General features: G+C 36.6%; 1 protein-coding gene across 5 annotated transcripts in view; it reads left to right on the top strand.

Annotated features, from left to right (window-relative positions):
- Positions 1–23,524, top strand: part of LOC126820261 (transmembrane protein 87A) — a 444,177-nt gene that overhangs the window by 168,211 nt on the left and 252,442 nt on the right. For all 5 annotated transcript variants that reach the window (XM_056100811.1, XM_056100809.1, XM_056100810.1 and 2 more), the window contains exon 9: positions 9,631–9,751. In XM_056100811.1, the coding sequence (XP_055956786.1) occupies positions 9,631–9,751 (121 nt within the window). The remainder of the gene's footprint in view (positions 1–9,630; positions 9,752–23,524) is intronic.

The raw sequence follows: 23,524 nt of genomic DNA, 5'->3' as shown, positions 1-23,524 counted from the left end.
TAGACTGAGGTGTAGCCGATGTCGGGATATGTTCTCGGTTTCTTGGGGTTGAGTGAGTAAAAGGATTTTCAGTAGGACCTACATCGTTAAAAGGCTCTGTGTAACTCTGCTCTAAAGATTCAGCTCTAACAAGTTTGGACTTCAATTCAATTTCACGTCGTTTTTGTTTGAGATCTAATAGAAGTTTTTCTGTTTCAAGTTTCTTTTGTTCGGCTTGGTGTTTAACTTCAAACTGTTTTAACTCTAAATCGCGTTGTTCTCTTAAAACAATCGATTCTCTCCCTAAAGCAATTCTTTCAGCTGTAGCCTTGATTCTAGACTCATAAACAGAAGGTGTTGCAGATATTTGTGATTGTTTACCAACATCTGATGCCGATGTATGAGGCTCATCTTCATACTGACTAGCCAACCAAGTACCAGCTACATCTTTAAAGTCATTTGTTGTTTTAACGACGTCCAATCTGTATCTCTCAGATTCTGATTTTTCAGTTTCATCTGTTAATAAAATGTGATATTCTGTATGGGCTTGTCCGAAATCCTTTAAAGCTTGATCAAATGTTTTCATACGTTCTGCAATCTGAGATGTATTGAGGTTATCTACCATTAAGGATTCTATTTGGTTCATTAAACATGTAAGCGATCCTTTAGCAACGCCACGTCTAGATTTCAAATTTCTTATTCTTTCATCTTGTGTCTCTGCCAGGTTGAGATTATCAGGATTATAATTAGGTGTAGAAGTTGTAGGTTTTGAATTCTCTTCCTGGTTCGACATGTTGATAAAGTATAATAGGTATTTATTTGGGTTTGTTTCACTTGGTATATTAACATCAATAAGTCCAGGTCATATTAAACTGAATGTAGCATAGCTACATGGAAACGGTTCAAGGTAGCAATTGTCCCAGCTATTAATACACTCGTTTTGGTTTTTGATTTAAAGTTTATTTTTACGATGTACTTCAACTTGAGAATATGAGTATGAGCATGGGTATGGACATGAGGTTTAAAACGCTGGGGGAATAACAATAATGAAAGGACAGATAGTTGAACACTAAAAGAGGTCAATTATGATATGTGTGTATTGTTTTCATTGAATAGGGTAAACTCCTAGCCGATAAAATATAAGATTTTTACCACAATAAAAACAATCAGTTCGGGAAAAAACTGAACAATTCCGAATGTCTGACGAAGAAATCTGAATACATGACGCATGCGCGTATGTCACAAAATGCCAGATATAGACATCACTTTATTTACATTTTGCAAGGAAGGAAAATAATCAAAAGAATTTACATTTTTTGTCATAACTATGGTCTTGATTGTGTGTAGAAGAAATCATGTTATTCAGTAACAATAAGCGAAAAATGTTACACACATTTTTTTTCGTGTGACATATTTTGTAACACGCAGTCTACAAAATCAACACACATTTGGCATGTATGCGTCCGTCAAATTCGATCCCTGCACAGTGTTTAAGGTCATGAGACGAAGAAGCCTATTGATTTTCAGCGATTTCCGATAATTACTGCCAGAGTTATAGCCCGTGATCACTTAAAAAATCTTGTGAACGCTCTAGAGGCCAAAGTTAATATTCGATTGACTTTAAATTTATACACAATACACAGAGTTTAAGGGGACCCACTCATCGAAAAGTCAAATTCTATATTTATGTCTGAATTTTTGCAATTTTGTGCTATTATTATCCCCTCTGGGTAGTTGATCAGGAATGCAAAAATTTTATCTCCCAATTTTCGCCTGTTGCCATGGTAACGGGCCACGCCCACTTTTTGTCGCACCTTTTTTGTGGAAGCTTTTTCTTAAAGCCTAATTCATATATTTTGCAAATTCCAACTGCAATTCTTAACTGATAGTCTAAACTGTGCAATGAAACAATTATATCCTGCTGGGATGATTCTGAAATATTTTGTGCCCCTTGAAATTCGAATGATCGAAAATCTGTAGGAAATCAAATTTTCAACCTTCACCGACATATAGTAATTTTCAAATCAGAATGCTAAAACTCTTTCATTGCATACAACACATATCAGTGATTACATTTTCCAAATTTCAGGATAATCCGTTGAATGTTTTTTGAGAAACTGTGTCCACAAAATTGTATTATAGCATAAAAGTCAGATTCCTGTCCCGGTGGGCAATAATTATGGTTGTAGGCATCATCAGAGGATGTTGAATGCAGAAAAGATGCCCAGATAGCCTTATACATTCCTTCTACATTACCTCGATTATTAGAGATCGAGATCCTATAGTAGGGAGTTAATTTTTTTATTGTCTCTTCTGAAAGTTTGTTTCCCTGCCCCAGACCAGTAATTTTACGTAGAGCTGTGCCAAGGCGTTTTGCTACGTGGTTAGCACAATCCTCTTTAATAATGTCAACATCGTCTCCATATGGAGATAAAGAGGAAACAGCCTGAAATGCCTTGCTGTCTCCATCACAAAGAAATTGACGGTATCTGAGTTTGGGAATTTGTGTGGTTGATCTTTCCCAAATATATTTAGCAGCCGTAGTCTCCATGGCATGTGACGACGAGTCGGTATTTTTTGTGCATTTGGGATTGTGTTCAATAAGCCAGTCTGCATAATTTTCATCGTCTTCATTAGGGGCTGATGAACAACCCTGACAATAATTTGATAATACCTGGTAGTCAAGTACGTATCCCGTGGCCACATCAAGACATGTCCCCACCCCATTATGACTTTCATGCCCTCATTTCTGCCACGTACCATCGTACATAACTGCAATGTCCCCCTTTTCCCTTGTTGTTTTTAATTCTGTATTTAGACTATCGTGATCTTCATACAACCCTTCATTATCATATGTTCTATCGACAATTTCTCTCACTTGAGACAAGTGTTTCAGAACAGAAGTTTTTGTGGCATCATGGAGTTTGCTTTCCAAATTTTGGAAAGTTTTCAAATGTGGCATATTTGGAACACCCATGATGCTAAAAAACCTTTTGATCTGATAATAGCCTGTCCCTACACTACGGGATGCCAGGATTAATTTCAAATTAAGGGAGAAGGGAAGACGGGAACTGGAGGTATATTTGGGCCAGAGTTATGGCCCTTGATCACTTCAAAAAATCTTGTGGACGCTCTAGAGGCTAAAGTTAATATCCGATTGACTTTAAATTTGATGCATAAAGCAAATATGCATTATATCAACTTGATTACAATTTAAATTTGCCAAGAAATAACCAATTTTGTCAGGATCACTTTTCAAGATTTTTTGCAAATTAATAAGGCTTTAATAAAGGGTTAATTTTCTCCAATTTTTAATCCATTTTATGTCATGCAAAGATTAAAGTTGTTATTTCTGTAATCCACTTTAAATATTTTTTTGATGACAGAAGTGATGTCATTGTGTCGAGTCTTTGTTGTATAAATGGAACTGATATTGCTGGATTTATTGGCTACTTCTGCGTCCATTTTATAACATGTGTGCAATGCTCATGAGGTAATCTGTTTAACGGATCCTTTGGTAAGGGAAGTGACGTCTGTTCAAGGGTAAAGCCTGTCATCACTGCATCGCAGTTCTAGTGGTATTTGTTATTAGATGTAATGGAATTTGACCTGGATTTTATAAGCCCAAATGGAAATGTGGACGTATATTGCCATCATTCCAGTCTGTCGGTTCGTCCATCAGTCTGTCCGTCATCCACAATACTCTTCAAAAAAAGTAGAGGATATTGAAATGCAAATACCTATGCAGGTTGTGATATGATAAATAGTCATGGACACTTGACATGCTTTGAGAGTATATGCACAGATGAAGAACTTATCGCCCCAACAGAACCACTGAGCTGCAATAGCGCCTTGACATGCTTTGAGAGTATATGCACAGATGAAGAACTTATCGCCCCAACAGAACCACTGAGCTGCAATAGCGCCTTCACGTGGGAGGGGTTCATTGTCAAATTTGACCCCTCGGATGATTTAGCTGCTGTGGACGTATGTTTGGTTGCCTGGCAACCTATCTTTTTTGTTCCCCAAAAGTAATTTAAAGATGCATTATGTAAGAGCTAAATCTGAAATTGCAGCTCTTTATTTTGGCTTCAAATGTATAACTTCGCTCAGAATAAAGTAATTTGAATGAAATTTTCAATATATTCATTTTGCATTATCTATTTTTTGAGCGCACATTTTAATGTGGATGATTATGTCATTGCTCCTTTATGTCCAGACATAAATCCATCCACAATTTGTTTGTGGACTCTCTACAGGTCACAATTTTTATCCAATTTTGACGAAACTTGAAATATAGGTCTATCTCCAAAAGATGAAACTTGAAATGCATGTTTATAACCCAAAGATCTTGATTTCTTTCGATATTTACACATATCGGATAGTAACTTCTTGAATTATGGCCCCTGATTGTACGATAAATAGTGTTTTTAGCTTGTGGTCTCTCTAGATTTCACTATTATTATCCAATTAATAAAAACCGTACGATTATAGCATCGTTACACGATAATGTAGATTGAGTTCGAATTTCGTGAAAATCGGACCAAAACTACCGGACAAAATGGTTGCCCCTCGTACACAAAGAGTGTAAACATCTGGGCCCTGTTTCACAAAAACTTAAGTCTCCTTAAAATCGTCTTAAACTAAAATTCCATCCTAACTTAAGATAGATGCGTTTCACAAAACGATTTTAAGCATTTTAGATAAAATCCACTAAAATAATACTGTCTGACCATGTGCAGACATTGTTACAAAGTATGAAACTCTCCTCATTGGTATTGTAACGGTTAGTTTAACCTGGCAACAGTTTTCAGTTCCGAAGCGTTTAAGCTTACACCTTGAGTGCCCTCGCCGGAATTGTGCACTGCGCGAACGCAAGCAATTTTAATTAAAATCTATTAAAATTGCATTTTAAGTTACAATCGATCTTCGTGAAACTCATAAAATTGAAAATTTCATTTTGATTTTAGTTAAAATCTATTTTAGTGATTTTAATTTAAGTTTTTATAAACAGGGCAGGGCCCGGTATATATCAAGGTTGTAGACCCTCTAGAGGTCACAATTTTGATTTGATTGTGATGAAACTTGAAATGCATGTTTATAACCCAAAGATCTTGAATATATCACGGTTACACCAGGGTAGTGGACCGTGTAGAAGTCACAATTTTGATCCGATTTTAATGAAACTTGAAATATATCTTTATAACCCAGAGATCTTGGTTCCTTTCGATATTTATGCATATCGAATCGTAACTTCCAGAATTATGGCCCTTGATCGTAAGAAAAATCTCTTTTTATTTGGCTTGTTTTCTATCCATCTCTTGCTAAATTTGGCCGCATCTTGCCTGGCAGCCACTGTTTGATAATTTGAACAGGTAAATCCATGATATCAATTGTTTTGTATACTAAACCTTAGGTGGGCCAAACAAATTCTAATGATTTTCTGATAATTACTTAATGAGTTGTTACTCTTAATCAGATTTTAGTGTATTATAAATGTTTTATTACCGACAAAAGTTAAAATATGCGACAACTATTGTTGACTGCCCGGGAGATTTAACTGCTGTGGGCATATGTTTTGTTGCATGCCAACCAATCTTTTAAATATTGTAGCGAAAACAGCTAGGTCTTTATCCAAGTCTTACATAACGCCCCTTTAAAATATATGTTTATATTCCAAAGATCTGGGTTGCTTTTGATACTTTTATGTATCGGACTGTAACTTCCTAGATTATGGCCCCTGATTGTCCAAAAAATCTTCTTTTTTTGTTTTAGCTTGTTCTCTGTCCATCTCTTGCAAAATGTTTGCGCATCTTGATTGGCAACCACTTGTTAAAAAGTAAAATCAGCCTAAATATACCTCTGTTACTGTACATTAAGCTAAATGCAAAAAAATTCATTTACAAGCAGGGAATAACTTTCTCAAGTCTTATTACTGCATGTAGAATTCTCTTAAAAGATCCTTAAGACTTGGGCAGGCAAATGGATGGTTGCCATTTCCTCATAAATACGCATCCGTTTATGATATCCAGTGTCATTTAAATAACATTTAACAGAATAGTTTTTTGTAAGCTTTCTTGATAATTGAGACTCTGGTACATGTCTGCTTTTAATGGAAAATGTTTTGTAGAGTTAATCCATGAGTGTTTTTATGTGTCATGCATTTATTGTCCCCCGCCTTTCGAAGAAAGCAGGGGACTATTAAAATCTGTCTGTCTGTCTGTCTGTCTGTCCGTCCGTCACACTTTTTGGGACACAATAACTCTCCTTCTAATTGACCTAGAATCAGTGGCGGATTATGCTCCACCAAGGCCTGAGGCGGCAGTTGCTGGAGGGCCTATTTAGTTTTTAAAGTTAGAGCCAAGGTAGTTGCTAACATTAAAAACGAGATACGTTACTGAGGTTATCCAGGGGCCTACAATCGCGTCATAACTAGTAATGCGTCTTAGACTATACAAGCCAAAGTCGTTTGATATTGGTAACGTAACTTTTTATGCCCATAAATGACTTCACGTGGATACAATATATTAAGCAAGACATAACCGAAAACTTACAAGGATTTAACGTACATTGTAGACCTACGTTTAAAAAATAAGATCAGATCTCCAAACAATAGGGCCTATTTAAAATGGCGTGGGCCTAATTAATTTCGGGTCAGGGCCTATGTTGATTCCCGTTGGGCCTAAACCCCACCCCCCTAACATTCATTGTCTATGCGTTTTTAATCGTAATATGAGTGTCTGTGTATGCCGAGTATGAAATCGTACTTTCGATTGCAAACTTGGTGTAGTAGACGGTTTCGGTTTGTTACATAATTCCCATCCGTCGGCTTTTCGGATAGAAATGATGAAATAAGCTTTATTTTGTAGGTTTTGATGTTTGATTACAAAAAACCAATGTTGACATTTTTTCTGAGTAGGTCTTCATAGTATGAGAGGCCATTATTTGAGGGTAGCCATTTTGCGATAATATTCCAACATATTTTATTATTTTCACCTTATTTATAATGTTATCGACACATCAGCTGTGATTTGGCAATGTATTAATATTGGCAGGGTTCTTGACTATACCTCAGATAGTTTTCCATCATTTCATTATGATATTTTCAAGATGGCGACCATTTTTGGCGGGAAAATCGGTGTCAATATATATGTTTTCGGGGCCACAGATTTCATTCCTGACATTTACAACCTTGTAAAATGATCACATGTTCATATACTTAGCATATTTCCAAGATGGCGGTCATTTTTGGCGGGAAAATAGGACGATGAGTTGATATTGATTAAGTAGTCGTCGTTGGTGTCAATATATATGTTTTCAAGGGCACAGAATCCATTTCGGTCAGTAACAACTGTGTAAAATGATTATTTTGCACATTTACAATATGACAGCCATTTTTGGCGGGAAAATGGAACGATGTGCGGATATTGATTAAGTAGTCGTCTATGGTATCAGGATATATTTTTTGGGGAGCAGATTCCATTTTTGCCGCTTACAACTGTGTAAAATTATCACATGTTCACATATTTAGCATATTTCCAATATGGCTTTCATGTCGGACGGGAAAATGGGACGATGTGCTGATTTTGATTACGTAGTCGCGTTTTTGTGGTAGGCACGTCACTGGAGTGTGGTGAGAAAGTGTTCCGGTCTGACCGCGAGATCATGGTGTGAACACTTTTCGCGCAGCCAGATCTTGGGCATGAGCGTAGAAAGATCTTAATTGTAGTAAGCGCTTGGTGTGGTTGTTGCAGGCGCATGATGGACACCTGGCGTAAGCAAGACGCTTCTGCTATGCTCTTTTTGCCTTCATGCCAGGAATAGGCTTTACTTTCCCAGGAAAATCGATGATAAATAAATGCTAAAAATGTGTTTAGAAAACGTTCCATTGTCTTGGAAATATGCTAAATTGGTGAACATACAACCATTTGTTGTAGTTGTATATGACAGAAATCGAATCTGCCTCCCCGAAAACATATATATTGTTACCAAAGACAACTACTTAATCGAAATCAACCCATCGTCCGATTTTCCGGCCACAAGTGGCAGCAATATTGGAAATATACTAAATATGTGAACATGTGATCATTTTACAAGGTTGTAAATGACAGAAATTGATTCTGTGCCCCCATAAACATATATATTGTCACCAAACACTATCACTTAATCAAAATCTGCACATCGTCTCATTTTCCCGCCAAAAATGCCCGCCATCTTGGTAATATGCTAAGTATATGAACATGTGATCATTTTACAAGGTTGTAAATGTCAGGAATGGAATCTGTGACCCCGAAAACATATATATTGACACTAAACACTACTTCTTAATCAAATCAACACATCAACCAATTTTCCTACTAAAAATGGGCGCCATCTTGGAAATATCATCATGAAATGATGGTAAACAATCTGAGATATAGTCATGAATGCCGCCAATATTAATACATTGCCAAATCACAGTTGATATGTCGATAACATTATAAATAAGGTGAAAATAAAAAATAATTTGGATTATTATCGCAAAATAGCTACCCTCAAATAATGGCCTCCAATACTATGAAGACCTACTCAAAAACATTGGTTTTTTGTAATCTAACATCAAAACCTACAAAATAAAGCTTATTCCACGATTTCTACCCGAAAAGCCGACGGATTTACATTAACGATCGGACTATAGGTGTTTATTAGGTCAATACCTTGATGGAGTTCGAAGATGAGCATTTTCTGCTTAGGGTAAGCAGAGATAAGCAATTTGATTGGTTGATGCTTTGGGACATGATAACTTTAGTTGTAATTAAGTGAGAGTGATGAAACTTGGTGTATAGTTTCATTACATCAATACCTTGACTAAGTTCGATAATGAGCATTTTCTGCTCAGAGTAAGCAGAGCGATAAGCAATTTGATTGGCCGAGACTTTGGAACACAATAACTCTCCTTCTTATTGAGCTAAAATGATCAAACTTGGTGTAGGTGTTTATTAGGTCATTGCCTTGATGGAGTGTGAAGATGAGCACTTTCTGCTTAGGGTAAGTAATGATAAGCAACTTGATTGTTTGATGCTTTGGGACACGATAACTTTAGTTCTAATTAAGGGAGAGTGATGAAACTTGGTGTATAGTTTCATTACATCAATACCTTGACTAAGTTCGATGATGAGAATTGTCTGCTTAGGCTAAGGAGCAATAAGCATTTTGATTGGTCAAGACTTTGGAACATAAATACTCTACTTCTAATTGAGGTAGAATGTTTAAACTTGATGTAGATGTTCGTCTTGACTGAGTTCAATGATTAACATATCGAGCTAAAGCAATTTTTTTGGTTGATGCTTTGGAACAAGATAACTTTGATTCTATCTGATAGAGAGTGATGGAACTTAGTGTATAGTTGATAATCAGTTTGATTGCTCGATACTTTTGAAAAAAATAGATGTGTCATCTATTTATTTGGTGATTTCGGCGGGGGACATCAGCCTCACTGTTGGCTTGTTTTATGATTGAGGTGAGAAACATAGCCTCACTGTTGACTTGCTTGAAAAAAAAACAACAGGTCATGCAGCCAATTTAGATACTAAATACTAGTAATACTACAGTGTGTATTATTTGTTATATATTTTCTACTGTATGTAACCTGTATTGCTGTTTAATTTACAGTTTTTTGGGCTTGTTGGTTTACTGTATATAATCATAGGATTAGTTTGGTTAGTTTTGTTAGCTTGTAACTGGAGAGATCTTTTACGAGTTCAATTTTGGATTGGTGGAGTTATCGTATTAGGTAGGTGAAGTATTTCAAATATTCATTAAAATATGTTTGATATTACTGTTGCTTTATTGGAGAAACATTATATTCAAACATGAATTTTGTTAATTTGAAATAAACAGTTATAAATGTACCCACTTCCAAATTCAAAAATGTTTTAAAGCAAAATTCTTAAATAGGTGCACTATTCCATCACAAGGATACTACTTATTGTGTGTAACTGAATTTATACATTCACATTTCATTATGGCCATATTGTGTTGTCACCCCTGTATGTCCATCAGTCTATCAAGAATTGGCTTGATAATGCAGTAGAGACAGTTTGTATACGCCCACATTGTGGACGCTTTAGAGGCTGAAGTTAATATCCGATTAATACACAGTGTTTTAGGTCATGAGACAAACAAGTCTTTTGATTTTCATCGATTTCTGGTAATTACTGCCTGAATTATGGCTCTTGATCACTCTAGAGAATAAAGTTAATATCCGAATGACTTTAAATTCATACACAATGTTTCAGGACATACGATTTCCGATAATTACTGCCAGAAATATGGCCCTTGATCAAGTTGATATCTGATTGGTGTCCCCCGCCTTTCAAAGAAAGCAGGGGACCATTAAAATGGGTTAGTCTGTCTGTCTGTCTGTCTCCATCCGTCTGTCTGTCCTTCACACGTTTTGGGACACAATAACTTTCCATCTAATTGAGCTAGAATGTTCAAACTTGGTGTAGGTGTTTATTAGGTGAGTGCCTTGATGGAGTTCGAAGAAGAGCATTTTCTGCTTAGGGTAAGCAGAGATATTCAATTTGGTTGGTTGATGCTTTGGGGACACGATAATTTTATGTCTTATTAAGTGAGAGTGATGAAATTCGGTGTATAGTTTCATTACATCAATACCTTGACTAAGTTCGATAAGCAATTTGATTGGTCAAGACTTTGGAACACAATAACTCTCCGTGAAATTGAGGTAGAATGTTCAAACTTATGTAAGTATTGATTGGGTGAATGCCTTGATGGAGATCAAAGATGAGCATTTTCTGCTTAGGGTAAGCAGAGATAAGCAATTTGATTGGTTGATGCTTTGGCACACTTTGGTTCTAATTAAGTGAGATTGATGAAACTTGGTGTATAATTTCATCACATTAATACCTTGACTACTGTCTGAACCATCGTAATGGGAGTTGATTTCAAACACACAGGTAAGTTTATAATAACCAAAGTTAAGTAGTTTGATCATAATCGAAGAAATTCGTTTAAATTTACGATGGTTCAGACAATAAGTTTGATTAGGAGTGCATTTTCGGCTCAAGTTAAGCAAAGACTTTGGAGCTCGAAAACTTTGATGCTGTTTGAGTGATAGTGGTGTTACACATGTATTACAGTGGACTCTGTCACATCCGATGTCTGATCACTCCGGATTGCTGTGACATCCGACATGATTTTCATGTCCCGATTTATTTCCTTATTACTTCAGCCAAAAAATCGCTGGTAAATCCGGATTCTGTATGTTCCGGATTACGACATCAATCAGCCGTGATTCGAAGCTACAATATAAAAATACATCTGGTTTTCGAAGTTACAGTATTTCCGGTTTTGGAGCAATGCTCGGTATTCCGACATGCTGTGTGATCCGAAATATTGTAACGATCCCGGACGATGTCGGATATGACATAGTCCACTGTACATCAATACCTTAACAAGGTTCGATGTTGAGCATTTTCTGCTTAGGCAAAGTAGAGACTTCAATCTGATTGGTCTAGACGTTTGGAACACAATTACTCTACTTCTAATTGAGTTAGAATTTTCAAAATTGGTGTAGGTGTCTATTACGTGCGAACAGGAGAGATGAAGTTGTCTTGTGTTGCTCTCGCATAGGTCATACTCTTTTAACGCACATTTTCATCTTAAAGCGAGAACCTCAACCAGAATGTGAACACTGTCATGTTCCTTTGACACTTAAGCACATTTTTATACACCCACATTTTCATGTGGACGTATTATGCCGTCGCCCCTGTCCGTCCGGACGTCCGTCCGTCCGTCCACAATTGTTTGTGGACTCTGTACAGGTCACAATTCTTATCCGATTTTGACGAAACTTGAAATATAGGTTTATCCCCAAAAGATCTCGGCTGCTTTCGATATTGGCATGTATCGGATCGAAACTTCATGGATAATGGTCCCTGATTGTATGAAAAATCACGTTTTTAGCTTGTGGACACTATAGAGGTCACAATTTTTATCCAATTTTTTTGAAACTTGAAATATAAGTTTATAACCCAAAGATCTCAGTTCCTTTCGATATTCGCGCATATCGGACTGTAACTTCCTGAATTATGGCCCCTGATTGTACAAAAAATCGCGTTTTTAGCTTGTGGACCCTATAGAGGTCATAATTTTTATCCCATTTAAAAAACCGTATTATTATATCACTGTTACACACTAAGGAAGGTTGAGTTCGAATTTCGTAGAAATCGGCCCAAAATTGATAGCAAAATGCCCGCCGTTCGTTCTCAAATAGCGTAAAAATATGGTATATCAAGGTTGTGGACCCTATAGAGGTCACAATTTTTATCCGATTTTGTTGAAAATTGAAATGTAAGTTTATAACCCAAAGATCTCGGTTCCTTTCGATATTCGTGCATATCGGACTGTAACTTCCTGAATTATGGCCCCAGATTGTACGAAAAATCACATTTTGTTGAAACTTGAAATGTAAGTTTATAACACAAAGATCTCAGTTCCTTTCGATATTTGCGCATATCGAATTGTAATTTCCTGAATTATGGCCCTTGATTGTAGGAAAAATCACTTTCTTGTTAGCTTGTTCTCTATCCATCTCTCGAAAATGTGGGCATATCCTGCCTGGCAGCCGCTGGTGATTGAGTGCAAGCATCTCAAAGATACTAGATTACGGCATTACCGTTGCCAATGACTTCATCGGTTGTTTGCCCAACCAGGTCTATATTTTAAAGCGCTAGATTTTTTAAAAGAGAAATTCTTATCGAAAATTTTAATTTTATATATCTGATTTTCTCTTTCTTGTTTTAAATATATACACATAAAGTTTATATTTATTTTTATTTGATATTTTCTGTGATATTTGTTTTTATTTATGTATATATAGATAATATTGTGATAATTTATTTCTAGTTTGTCTCGAGAAACCTCACCGTATGTTTGGCGCAATATAGCACGGTTGGAGCTGACGTGCCATCAAACAACATTTCATTCATTCATACTATTACGTGAATGCCTTGACATAATTTGTTCATGCACATTTTTATACGACCACATTTTCATGTGGACGTATATTGTCGTCACCCCTGTCTGTCTGTCCATTCGTCCGTCCACAATTGTTTGTGAACAGTCTACAGGTCACAATTTTTATCCGATTTCAATGAAACTTGAAATATAGGTTTATCACCCTAAGATCTCGGTTCCTTTCGATATTGGCATCTATCGGACCATAACTTCATGGATTATGGCCCCTGATTGTACGAAAAATCACGTTTTTAGCTTGTGAACATTGTAGAGGTCACAATTTTTATCCAATTTTGTTGAAACTTTAAATGTAAGTTTATAACCCAAAGATCTCGGTTCCTTTCGATATTCGCGCATATTATTATATCACCGTTAAACCCTAAGGACGGTTGAGTTCGAATTTCGTGAAAATCGGCCAAAAACTGACAGACAAAATGGCCACCGTTCGTTCTCAAATAGCGTAAAAATATGGTATATCAAGGTTGTGGACCCTATAGAGGTCACAATTTTTATCCGATTCTGTTGAAACTTGAAATGTAAGTTTATAACCCAAAGATCTTGGTTCCTTTCGATATTCGCACATATCGGACCGTAACTTCCTGAATTATGGCCCCTGATTGTACGCAAAAACGCATTTTTTGGCTTGTGGATCCTATAGAGGTCATAATTTTTATCCGATTTAAAAAAACTTATTATTATATCACCGTTTAACCCTATGGACGGTTGAGTTCGAATTTCGTGAAAATCGGCCCAAAAGTGACAGAGAAAATGGTCGCTGTTCGTTCTCAAATAGCGTAAAAATATGGTATATCAAGGTTGTTGACCCTATAGAGGTCACAATTTTTATCCGATTTGGTTGAAACTTGAAATGTAAGTTTATATCCCAAAGATCTCAGTGCCTTTCAATATTCGCGCATATCGGACCATAACTTCCTGAATTATGGCCCCTGATTGTACGAAAAATCACGTTTTTAGCTTGTGGGCCCTATAGAGGTCATAATTTTTATCCGATTTAAAAAATCATATTATTATATCACTGTTACACCCTAAGGACGACTGAGTTTGAATTTCGTGAAAATCGGCCAAAAACTGACAGATAAAATGGCCGCCCTTCGTTCTCAAATAGTGAAAAATATGGTATATCAAGGTTGTGGACCCTATAGAGGTTACAATTTTTATCCGATTCTGTTTAAACTTGAAATGTAAGTTTATAACCCAAAGATCTTGGTTCCTTCCGATATTCGCGCATATCGGACTGTAACTTACTGAATTATGGCCCATGATTGTACAAAAAATCGCGTTTTGAGCTTGTGGACCCTATAAAGGTCATAATTTTTATCCGATTTAAAAAAACGTATTATTATATCACCGTTACACCCTAAGGACGACTGAGTTCGAATTTCGTGAAAATCAGCCCAAAACTGACAGACAAAATGGCCGCCCCTCGTTCTCATATTGCGTAAAAATATGGTATATCAAGGTTGTGGACCCTATAGAGGTCACAATTTTTATCCGATTTTGTTGAAACTTGAAATGTAAGTTGATAACCCAAAGATCTTGGTTCCTTTCGATATTTGCGCATATCGAATTGTAATTTCCTGAATTATGGTCCTTGATTGTAGGAAAAATCACTTTCGTTTTAGCTTGTTTTCTATCCATCTCTCGAAAATGTGGGCGTATCCTGCCTGGCAGCCGCTGGTCCACTAATGCTAGGGATTTCGGCGGGGAACATCAGCCTCACTGTTGGCTTGTTATTTAAATAATACGTTCAAACTGAAATACTGACGCATATAAATCCGAGGTCACAATTTTTATACGCTCACATTGAAATGTGGTCGTATATTGCCGTTGCCATCCATCCATCAGTCGGACCGGCGTCCACAATTGCTTAAATTTATACACGATTTCCGATAATTACTGCCAGAGTTATGGCCCTTGCTCACTTTGAAATATCTTGTGGACACTGTACTGTAGAGGCTAAAGTTAATATCTGATTGACCTTAAATTTATATGCACTGTTTAAGGTCATGAGACGAAGAAGCCTAGTGATTTTCAGCGATTTCCGATAGTTACTGTCAGAGTTATGGCCCTTGATCTCTTTGAAATATCTCCTCTTTACGCTCTAGAGACTAAAGTTAACCCGTTAACTGCGTAGGTCGTTATATAACATCCTAGACAACTGCCACTCACTGTTTGTAGGGCGTACTATAACACCTTGGAGGTATTTTCCCCAACCTATTCTTAGAACATAGTACATAGTTCTTTGTCACTTCATCAAAGTTAACTTCATGCTTAACGGGTTAATATCCAATTGACTTTAAATTTACACACAGGGTTTTAGGTTATGAGACGTGTGATTCTATTGATTTTCATTTATTTCCGAGAATTACTGCCAGAGTTATGGCCCTTGATTGTTTTGAAATATCTTGTGGACACTGTAGAGGCTAAAGTTAATATCTGATTGACTTTAGATTTATACGCACTGTTTAAGGTCATGAAAGGGAGAAGCCTATTGATTTTTACAGATTTCCGATAATTACTGCCAGAGTTATGGCACTTCATCACTTTGAAAAATCTTGTGGACGCTCTCCAGGCTAAAGTTAATATCCGATTGACTTTAAATTCATACACAGTGTTTAAGGTCATGAGACGAAGAATCCTATTTATGTTCACAGATTTACGATAAATACTGCCAGAGTTATGGCCATTGATCACTTTGAATAATCCTGTGGATGCTGTAGAGGCTAAAGATAATATCCGATTGAATTTAAATTTATACACAGTGTTTAAGGTCATGAGACGAAGAAGACTATTGATTTTCAGCAATGTCTGATAATTATTGCCAGAGTTATGGCCCTTGATCACTTTGAAAAATCTTGTGGACGTTCTACAGGCTAAAGTAAATATCCGATTGATTTTAGATTTATACAGTGTTAAGGCCACGAGACAAAGAAGCATATTGATTTTCAGCAATTTCCGATAATTACTGCCAGAGTTATGGCCCTTGATCTCTTCAAAATGTCTTGTGGATGCTCTAGAGGCCAAAGTTAATATAAGTGTTTAATGTCATGAAACGAAGAAGCCTAGTGATTTTCAATGATATCTGATAATTACGGCCAGATTTATGGCCCTTGATCACTTTGAAATATCTTGTGACAGTCTAGAGGCTTATGTTATCATCCAATTGACTTCAGATTGATACACAGAGTTTCAGGTCTTGAGACAAACAAGTATATTGAGTTTTTACTCTTAATCAGATATTAGTGTATTATAAATGTTTCATTACTGAATAAAAGTAAAAATATGCGACAACTCTTGTTGACTGCCCGGAGGATTTAGCTGCTGTGGGCGTATGTTTCGTTGCCTGGCAACCTATCTTTGGTAACTTGAACAGCTAAATCCATGGTATTAAATGTTTAGTATACTAAACGTCAGCATGGACCAAACAAATTCTTATGATTTCCTGATAATTACTTAATGAGTTGTTACTCTTAATCAGATTTTAGTGTATTATAAATGTTTCATTACCAACAAAATTAAAAATATGTGACAACTTGTGTTGACTGCCCAGACGATTTAGCTGCTGTGGGCGTTGCCTGGCAACCTATCTTGATCCAATTGTGGATACTCTAGAGGTCAAGATTTTTATCCGATTTTGATGAAACTTGAAATATATGTTTATACCACAAAGATCTCAGAGTCTTTCTATCTTTGCGCATATCGGATCGTAACTTCCTGGATTATTACCCCTAAAAATCGCGTTATTAGCTCGATTTTGATCCAATTAAAAAAAAGTTTGAATATATTACAACATAATAATGATGGTTGAGTTTGAATTTCGTGAAAATTGGACTGAAACTTCCCGACAAAATGCCCGCTCTCTGTATGCAAGTAGTGTTAAAGTATGTAATATCAAGGTTGTGGACCCTGTAGAGGTCAAAATTTTGATCCGGTTTTGATGAAACTTAAAGTATATGTTTATATCACAAAGATCTTGCGTCCTTTGTATATTTATGCATATCAGACTGTAACTTCCTGGATTATGGCGTTTTTAGCTTGTGGTCCCTCTAAGGGTCACAATTTTTATCTGATTTTAAAAACTGTTTAACTATAACACCATTACACCATAATGAAGGCTGAGTTCGAATTTCGGACCAAAACTGCCTGGCAAAATGACCACTCCTTGTATGCAAATCGTGTAAAAGTATGAAATACGAAAGTTTTGGACCCTCTAGCAATCTGATTTAAACACAGATCTTATTTTGTTATACGCCCACATTTTCATGTGGACGTATATTGTCGTTGCCCCTGTCCGTCCATACACAATTATTTGTGAACACTCTACAGGTCACAATTTTTTTCCGATTTCAGTGAAACTTGAAATATAGGTTTATCACCCTAAGATCTCGGTTCCTTTCGATATTGGCATGTATCGGACTGTAACTTCATGGATTATGGCCCTTGATTGTTCGAAAAATCACGTTTTTAGCTTGTGAACACTGTAGAGGTCACAATTTTTATCCGATTTGGTTTAAACATAAAATGTATGTTTATAACCAACAGATCTTGGTTCCTTTCGATATTCGCGCATATTGGACCATAACTTTCTGAATTATGGCCCCTGATTGTACGAAAAATCATGTTTTTAGCTTGTGGACACCATAGAGGTCGCAATTTTTATCCAATTTAAAAAAACGTTACATTATATCAATGTTACACCCTAAGGGTGGTTGAGATCGAAACTACTGGACAAAATGGCCACCCCTCGTTCGCAAATAGTGTCACAATATTGTTTATCAGGAGGTCACAATTTTCATCTGATTTTGATGAAACTTGATATGTATGTTTATAAGCCAAATATCTTGATTTCTTTCTATTTTCGTACATATTTTCAGCTTGTGGTTCCTCTAGAGGTCACAATTATTATCCGATTTAAAAAAACATTCAAATATATCACCATTGAGTTCGAATTTCATGAAAATCAGACCAAACTGACGGACAAAATGGCCGCCCCTCGTACGGAAATAGTGTAAACATCTGGTATATCAAAGCTGTGGACGCTCTAGAGGCGACAATTTTGGTCCGATTTTGATGAAACTTGAAATGCAAGTTTATACCCCAAAGATCTCGGTTCCTTTCAATATTTGCGCATATCGGATTGTAACTTCCTGAATTATGGCCTCTGATTCAACAAAAAATCATGTTTTTAGCTTGTGGTCCCTGTAGAGGTCTCAATTTTTACCCGATTTAAAAAAAAACGTGTGAATATATCACCATTACACACTAAGATCTTGGTTCCTTTTGATAATCGCGGATACCAGAACTTAACTTCCTGGATTATGGCCCCTGATTATTCGAAAAAAATGCATTTTTAGCTTGCTGATTCTCTAGAGGCCACATTTTTTTTCCAATTTTAAAAACCATTTAAATACATCACTATTCCACCATAATGAAGGTTGAATTCGTATTTCGGAAAAATCGAAATGAAACTGCCCAACAAAATGGCCGCTCTTTGTATGCAAATTGTTTAGAAGTGTGTAATACGAAGCTTGTGGACCCTCTAGAGGTCACAATTATTATCCGATTTTGTAGGGTGTACTATAACGCCTTGGAGGTATTTTCCCCAACCTATTCTTAGAACATAGTACATAGTTCTTCGTCACTTTGTCAAATTAAGTACACAATAGGGGATAGTTAACGGTTTAAAAATGTCACGCTTAACGGGTTAATATCCAATTGGCCTTAAATTTATACATAGTGTTTAACGTCATGAGACGTAGAAGTCTATTCATTTTCAGTGGCTAGCCTGGAGGTCGGGTGTTTGATCCATGCATTGCCTAGAAAGTTCATCCAGATTTTCCAGCGTGGTTCCCCCTTGTCAGTGATGCAGGATGGGGGGCCTGACAAGGACAGCTGTCTTGTCCTTCGGATGAGACGAAAAACCGAGGTCCTGTGTATACATTAGAATGCACGTAAAAGATCCCTTGGCAGTTGGAATTCGATATAAGAGCAGGCGATAGTGCCGCTGCCCGGGCAAAATTTCCCTCATAGCACACTGTATGGCATATGCCCGTCTTCATTAGCCCAGCAAAGGAGCAGAACAGTAGGACATTAAACCCCATTTCATTTCATTTTCAAGATTTTCCATAATAACTGCGCAAGTTATGGCCCTTGATCACTTCAAAAAATCTTGTAAATGCTCTAGAGGCTAAAGTTAATATCCGATTGACTTTAAATTTATACACAGTGTTTGAGGTCATGAGCCAAAAAATCATTGATTTTCAACGATTTCCGATAATTGATCACTTTGAAAAATCTTGTAAGGCCCTAGAGGCTAAAGTTATCATCCGATTGACTTCAGATTGATACACAGAGTTTAAGGTCTTGAGACGAACAAGTATATTGATTTTCAATGAATTTTTATGACTTGAACAGCTAAATCCATGATGTTAAAAGTTTCATATACTAAACGTTAGCATGGGGCAGAACTTTCTAAAAACCCAACAAATTCTAATAGTTTTCTGATAATTACTTAATGAGTTGTTACTCTTAATCAGATTTTAATGTATTATAAATATGCGACAACTCTTGTTGACTGCCCAGACGATTTAGCTGCTGTGGGCGTATGTTTCGTTGCCTGGCAACCTATCTTTAGAATCAGCGGTATGTCTTTTGCAATATTGAAACCGTGGATCTGCAAACACATCTAAATACCTTATAAGTTATATCACCTAAGAATGCCATATGAATGACATTAATGCATCTCCGACAAAGATTTCTTGCTAAGGATTTAGCCTACAGATTTCCAGTGAGCCTGTCAACAGTATCAAGTATAGTCTTAACCGGGATACAATTTCTTTATAAACAATTCACCCCACTCAAGGAGCACATGTTTGCAACGAGACAGCAAATCAAAGAACACATTCCCTTGTCATTTAAGAAGTACAAGAATATACAATGTATTATTGATTGTACAGGGTTTTTTTTCACAGAGACCAGGAAATTTTCATAGACAGGGTAATCTATATTCTGGTTATAAAGCCCACACAACATATAAAGTGATAACTACTATTTCACCAAATGGTGCATTCATGTTTGTAAGCGATACTTTTGAAGGCTCCATATCTGACAAAGACATTGTTTTAAAATCAGGGTACTTGGATTATCTAGTGCCAGGTGATGTTATTATGGCAAATAGGGGGTACAATATTAGAGATGTACCGAACTCTCGAAAGGTAGATCTTATCATTCCCCCATTTCTAGCTGGCCGTGAAAAACTAAGACCTCAAGAAGAAGCCTTGACAAAAGACATTGCCATTACAGAATACATGTCGAGCGGTCCATTGAGAGAATAATAAAATTCAGAATTTTACAAAAAATTATTCCACTAAATTTGGAGGCTTTGATGACTCAAATTATATTTGTTGTTAATTTGTTAAATTAATTTTCAGGAGCTACTTGTGACAACTATTATCAACATGTACATGTTGAGTTCTGCAACTAAAAGAATCACGTATTCAAATTTATTGGCAAAAGACGCATTTCCAAAAGCTCTGCACATAGCCAATTATGATGGAAGCAAATTGATTTGTTTCAGTTCTAGCCAAAAGACATTATCAAATTCGAATCGTATAGTTAAGAAACTCATCTCTTACCACACCACAAAATCGCACCATTCCAGTCACATTATACCCATCTGCATTTTAACTTGATAAAAATATGCATGGCTGCGCTTCAGTTGGAATTGGTCCCCTGACCTCTGTAAACAGAAAGTGTTTTGTTGCTTACTTGTAAGCTCATTTTCAAAATGTCTCACATCCTTTCCTTTTAAAACAAAAGGGAACTTGACTTCTAGGACTTCATATTTTGATGACTCACATCCCAATTCAGGGCACTTTGAATTTAGCCAAAAACCAGTTTCTAGAACCTGAAAACCACATTGTTTTTTATATGCTTGTAAAGTACTCGTTTCATTTGTAATGCCATACAACATGGCCTTTGTTGTAAAATCTTTATCATAATTTTCCCACAATGCCTTTTTATACGCCCACATTGAAATGTGGTCGTATATTGTCGTTGCCCCCGTCCCTCCGTCCGTCAGTCCGGCGTCCACAATTGCTTGTGACGAAGACATCTTGGGACGAGGACGCCTATTGATTTTCAGCGATTTCCGATAATTGCTGCCAGAGTTATGGCCCTTGATCACTTTGAAAAATCTTGTGGGCGCTCTAGAGGCCAAGGTTAATATCCGATTGACTTTAAATTGATACACATTGTTTAAGGTCATGAGACGAAAAATCCTATTGATTTTCAGCGATTTCCGATAATTACTGCCAGAGTTATGGCCCTTGATCACTTTGAAAAATCTTGTGGATGCTCTAGAAGCCAAAGTTAATATCTGACTGACTTTAAATTTATACACAGTGTTTAAGGTCATGGGACAAAGAAGCCTATTGATTTTCAGCGATTTCCGATAATTACTGCCAGAGTTATGGCCCTTGATCACTTCAAAAATCTTGTGGACGCTCTAGAGGCCAAAGTTAATATCCGATTGACTTTAAATTTATACACAGTGTTTAAGGTCATGAAACGAAGAGGCCTATTGATTTTCAGCAATTTCCGATAATTACTGCCAGAGTTATGGCCCTTGATCACTTCAAGAAATCTTGTGGACACTCTAGAGGCCCTTGATCACTTGTGACACTCTAAAGGCTAAAGTTATCATCTGATTGACTTCAGATTGATACACAGAGTTTAAGATCTTGAGACGAACAAGTACATTGATTTTCAATGAATTTTTATGACTTGAACAGCTAAACCCATGATATTAAAAGAGGTGATACTAGATATTCTGATAGGGATTATATGAATAATGTAACTTGGTTAACTTTTCCGAAACCTAAAACAAACTTTGAAAAATGTCAGTGGTGGGCACATGCTTGTGGACGAGAAAATTTCACCACAGAAAACGTAAAGAAATGGACTTATATATGCAGTAAGCATTTTGTTGGTGAAAATGGTCCCACAAACGATCATCCTGATCCAATACCAGCTTTATTTACACCGCAACAGGTATGTATTTTGTTACTTAGGCCTATTAAATCATAAACAATGAATGTACCAGTAAACACTAAAAGTAATTATTGAAGTATTGACTTTTGTTTGGACTACTGTACTGTGTAGTCGACTACGGACTAGTAAAGTAGTACGGGTGTCGACTAGTTTTAAGAACCAATCACAATGAAATTGAATAGATAAATTGAACTACTAGTTGTTTACTGACAAGTAGGTTGTCGACAATTAAACAGTAAGTTACCCCACCCCTAACTACCTAGTGTTGCACCGTGTCTACCACAGTAATCAGTATGATGTGTAGTAAGCAAGGAGTGAGTACCGTACTAAAAAAAAAACAACTGAATTATGATTTAATTGTTTTCATTTATTCCCCCCACCCTCCCAATAATAGGCCTGTACAGGACACATACTTGTACTCCTTCTACTACTCGATTATTTCTAAATATATTATTGTTTGTCTCGTTTCAGAGGGAAAAATTTTCTAGGAAGAGGAAAACACCAACACCAAGATCTGCTCCAGTTTCTAAGAAGCAGCTATTCAAGGTTTCGGAAGCTCTATTGTCTCTCCAGGATATTGGCCCTTCGTTAACGAATGTGTCATCATTTGGTGCTAGCCCTGTGCTAGAAGACAACACGGCAGACAGGACGACAAACGGTACATGTAGCTACAGAGAATCTAAAAAAACACAAATGACGTATGCCTGCAGTGATGTAGTTGCTGGAAAAATACATCAAATAATTAACAAAAATAATTCATCTATTAAACAGTAAACCTGTGCAAAAATTTAGTTATACAAAATTGTCAAAAAGTGGAAAACTGTTTAAGTTTTACTCAGGGCTAACAGTTGCCCAATTTAATCATTTATTTAATTGTTTTGGCGATACTGTTATTAATCATATACTGAGCGCCATGGAAAATGCATCACTTAGTTTTTCGTATAACAAAATGATCCTGTAAACATATCTTATTTATTTTGCTTCTTATTGTGAACAATATTCAAATGGGAACACATCAATGGGAACACATTTGTACACTTATGGATTTTTAATCTGTAATCAACAGTACAAAGTCAGAGGGGTCAAAACCAAAAGTATGACACAGATGTCAGCAGCGCGTGTGTCCTCCACAGGTTCTTACGCACACTCGTTGCAGCTTCGTTGCATGGAATTAACCAATGTTTGAAAGAAGGCCTGGGGCAAATTGTTCCATTCTTGGACAAGAGCAGCTTCTAAAGCAGCAATGGTGTGCATCTGTGGTCTCCGATACAGACGGTGTCCAATCTCATCCCAGACATGTTCTATCGGTGCCATGTCTGGTGACATGGCTGGCCAGTCCAAGACATTGATGTTGTTAGCAGCCAGGTAGTCCATACTAAAACGGGCGGTATGCGGACGTGCATTATCCTGTTGTAAGTGCTGAAGTTGCAAGACATCATCACGGTAGGCTACA

The sequence above is a fragment of the Patella vulgata genome, chromosome 5 (genome assembly GCF_932274485.2).
Source record: "Patella vulgata chromosome 5, xgPatVulg1.2, whole genome shotgun sequence".
Classification (NCBI taxonomy): Eukaryota; Metazoa; Mollusca; class Gastropoda; family Patellidae; genus Patella; species Patella vulgata.
Note: the sequence above shows the minus strand (reverse complement) of the source record. Positions and strands in the feature narration are given on the sequence as shown.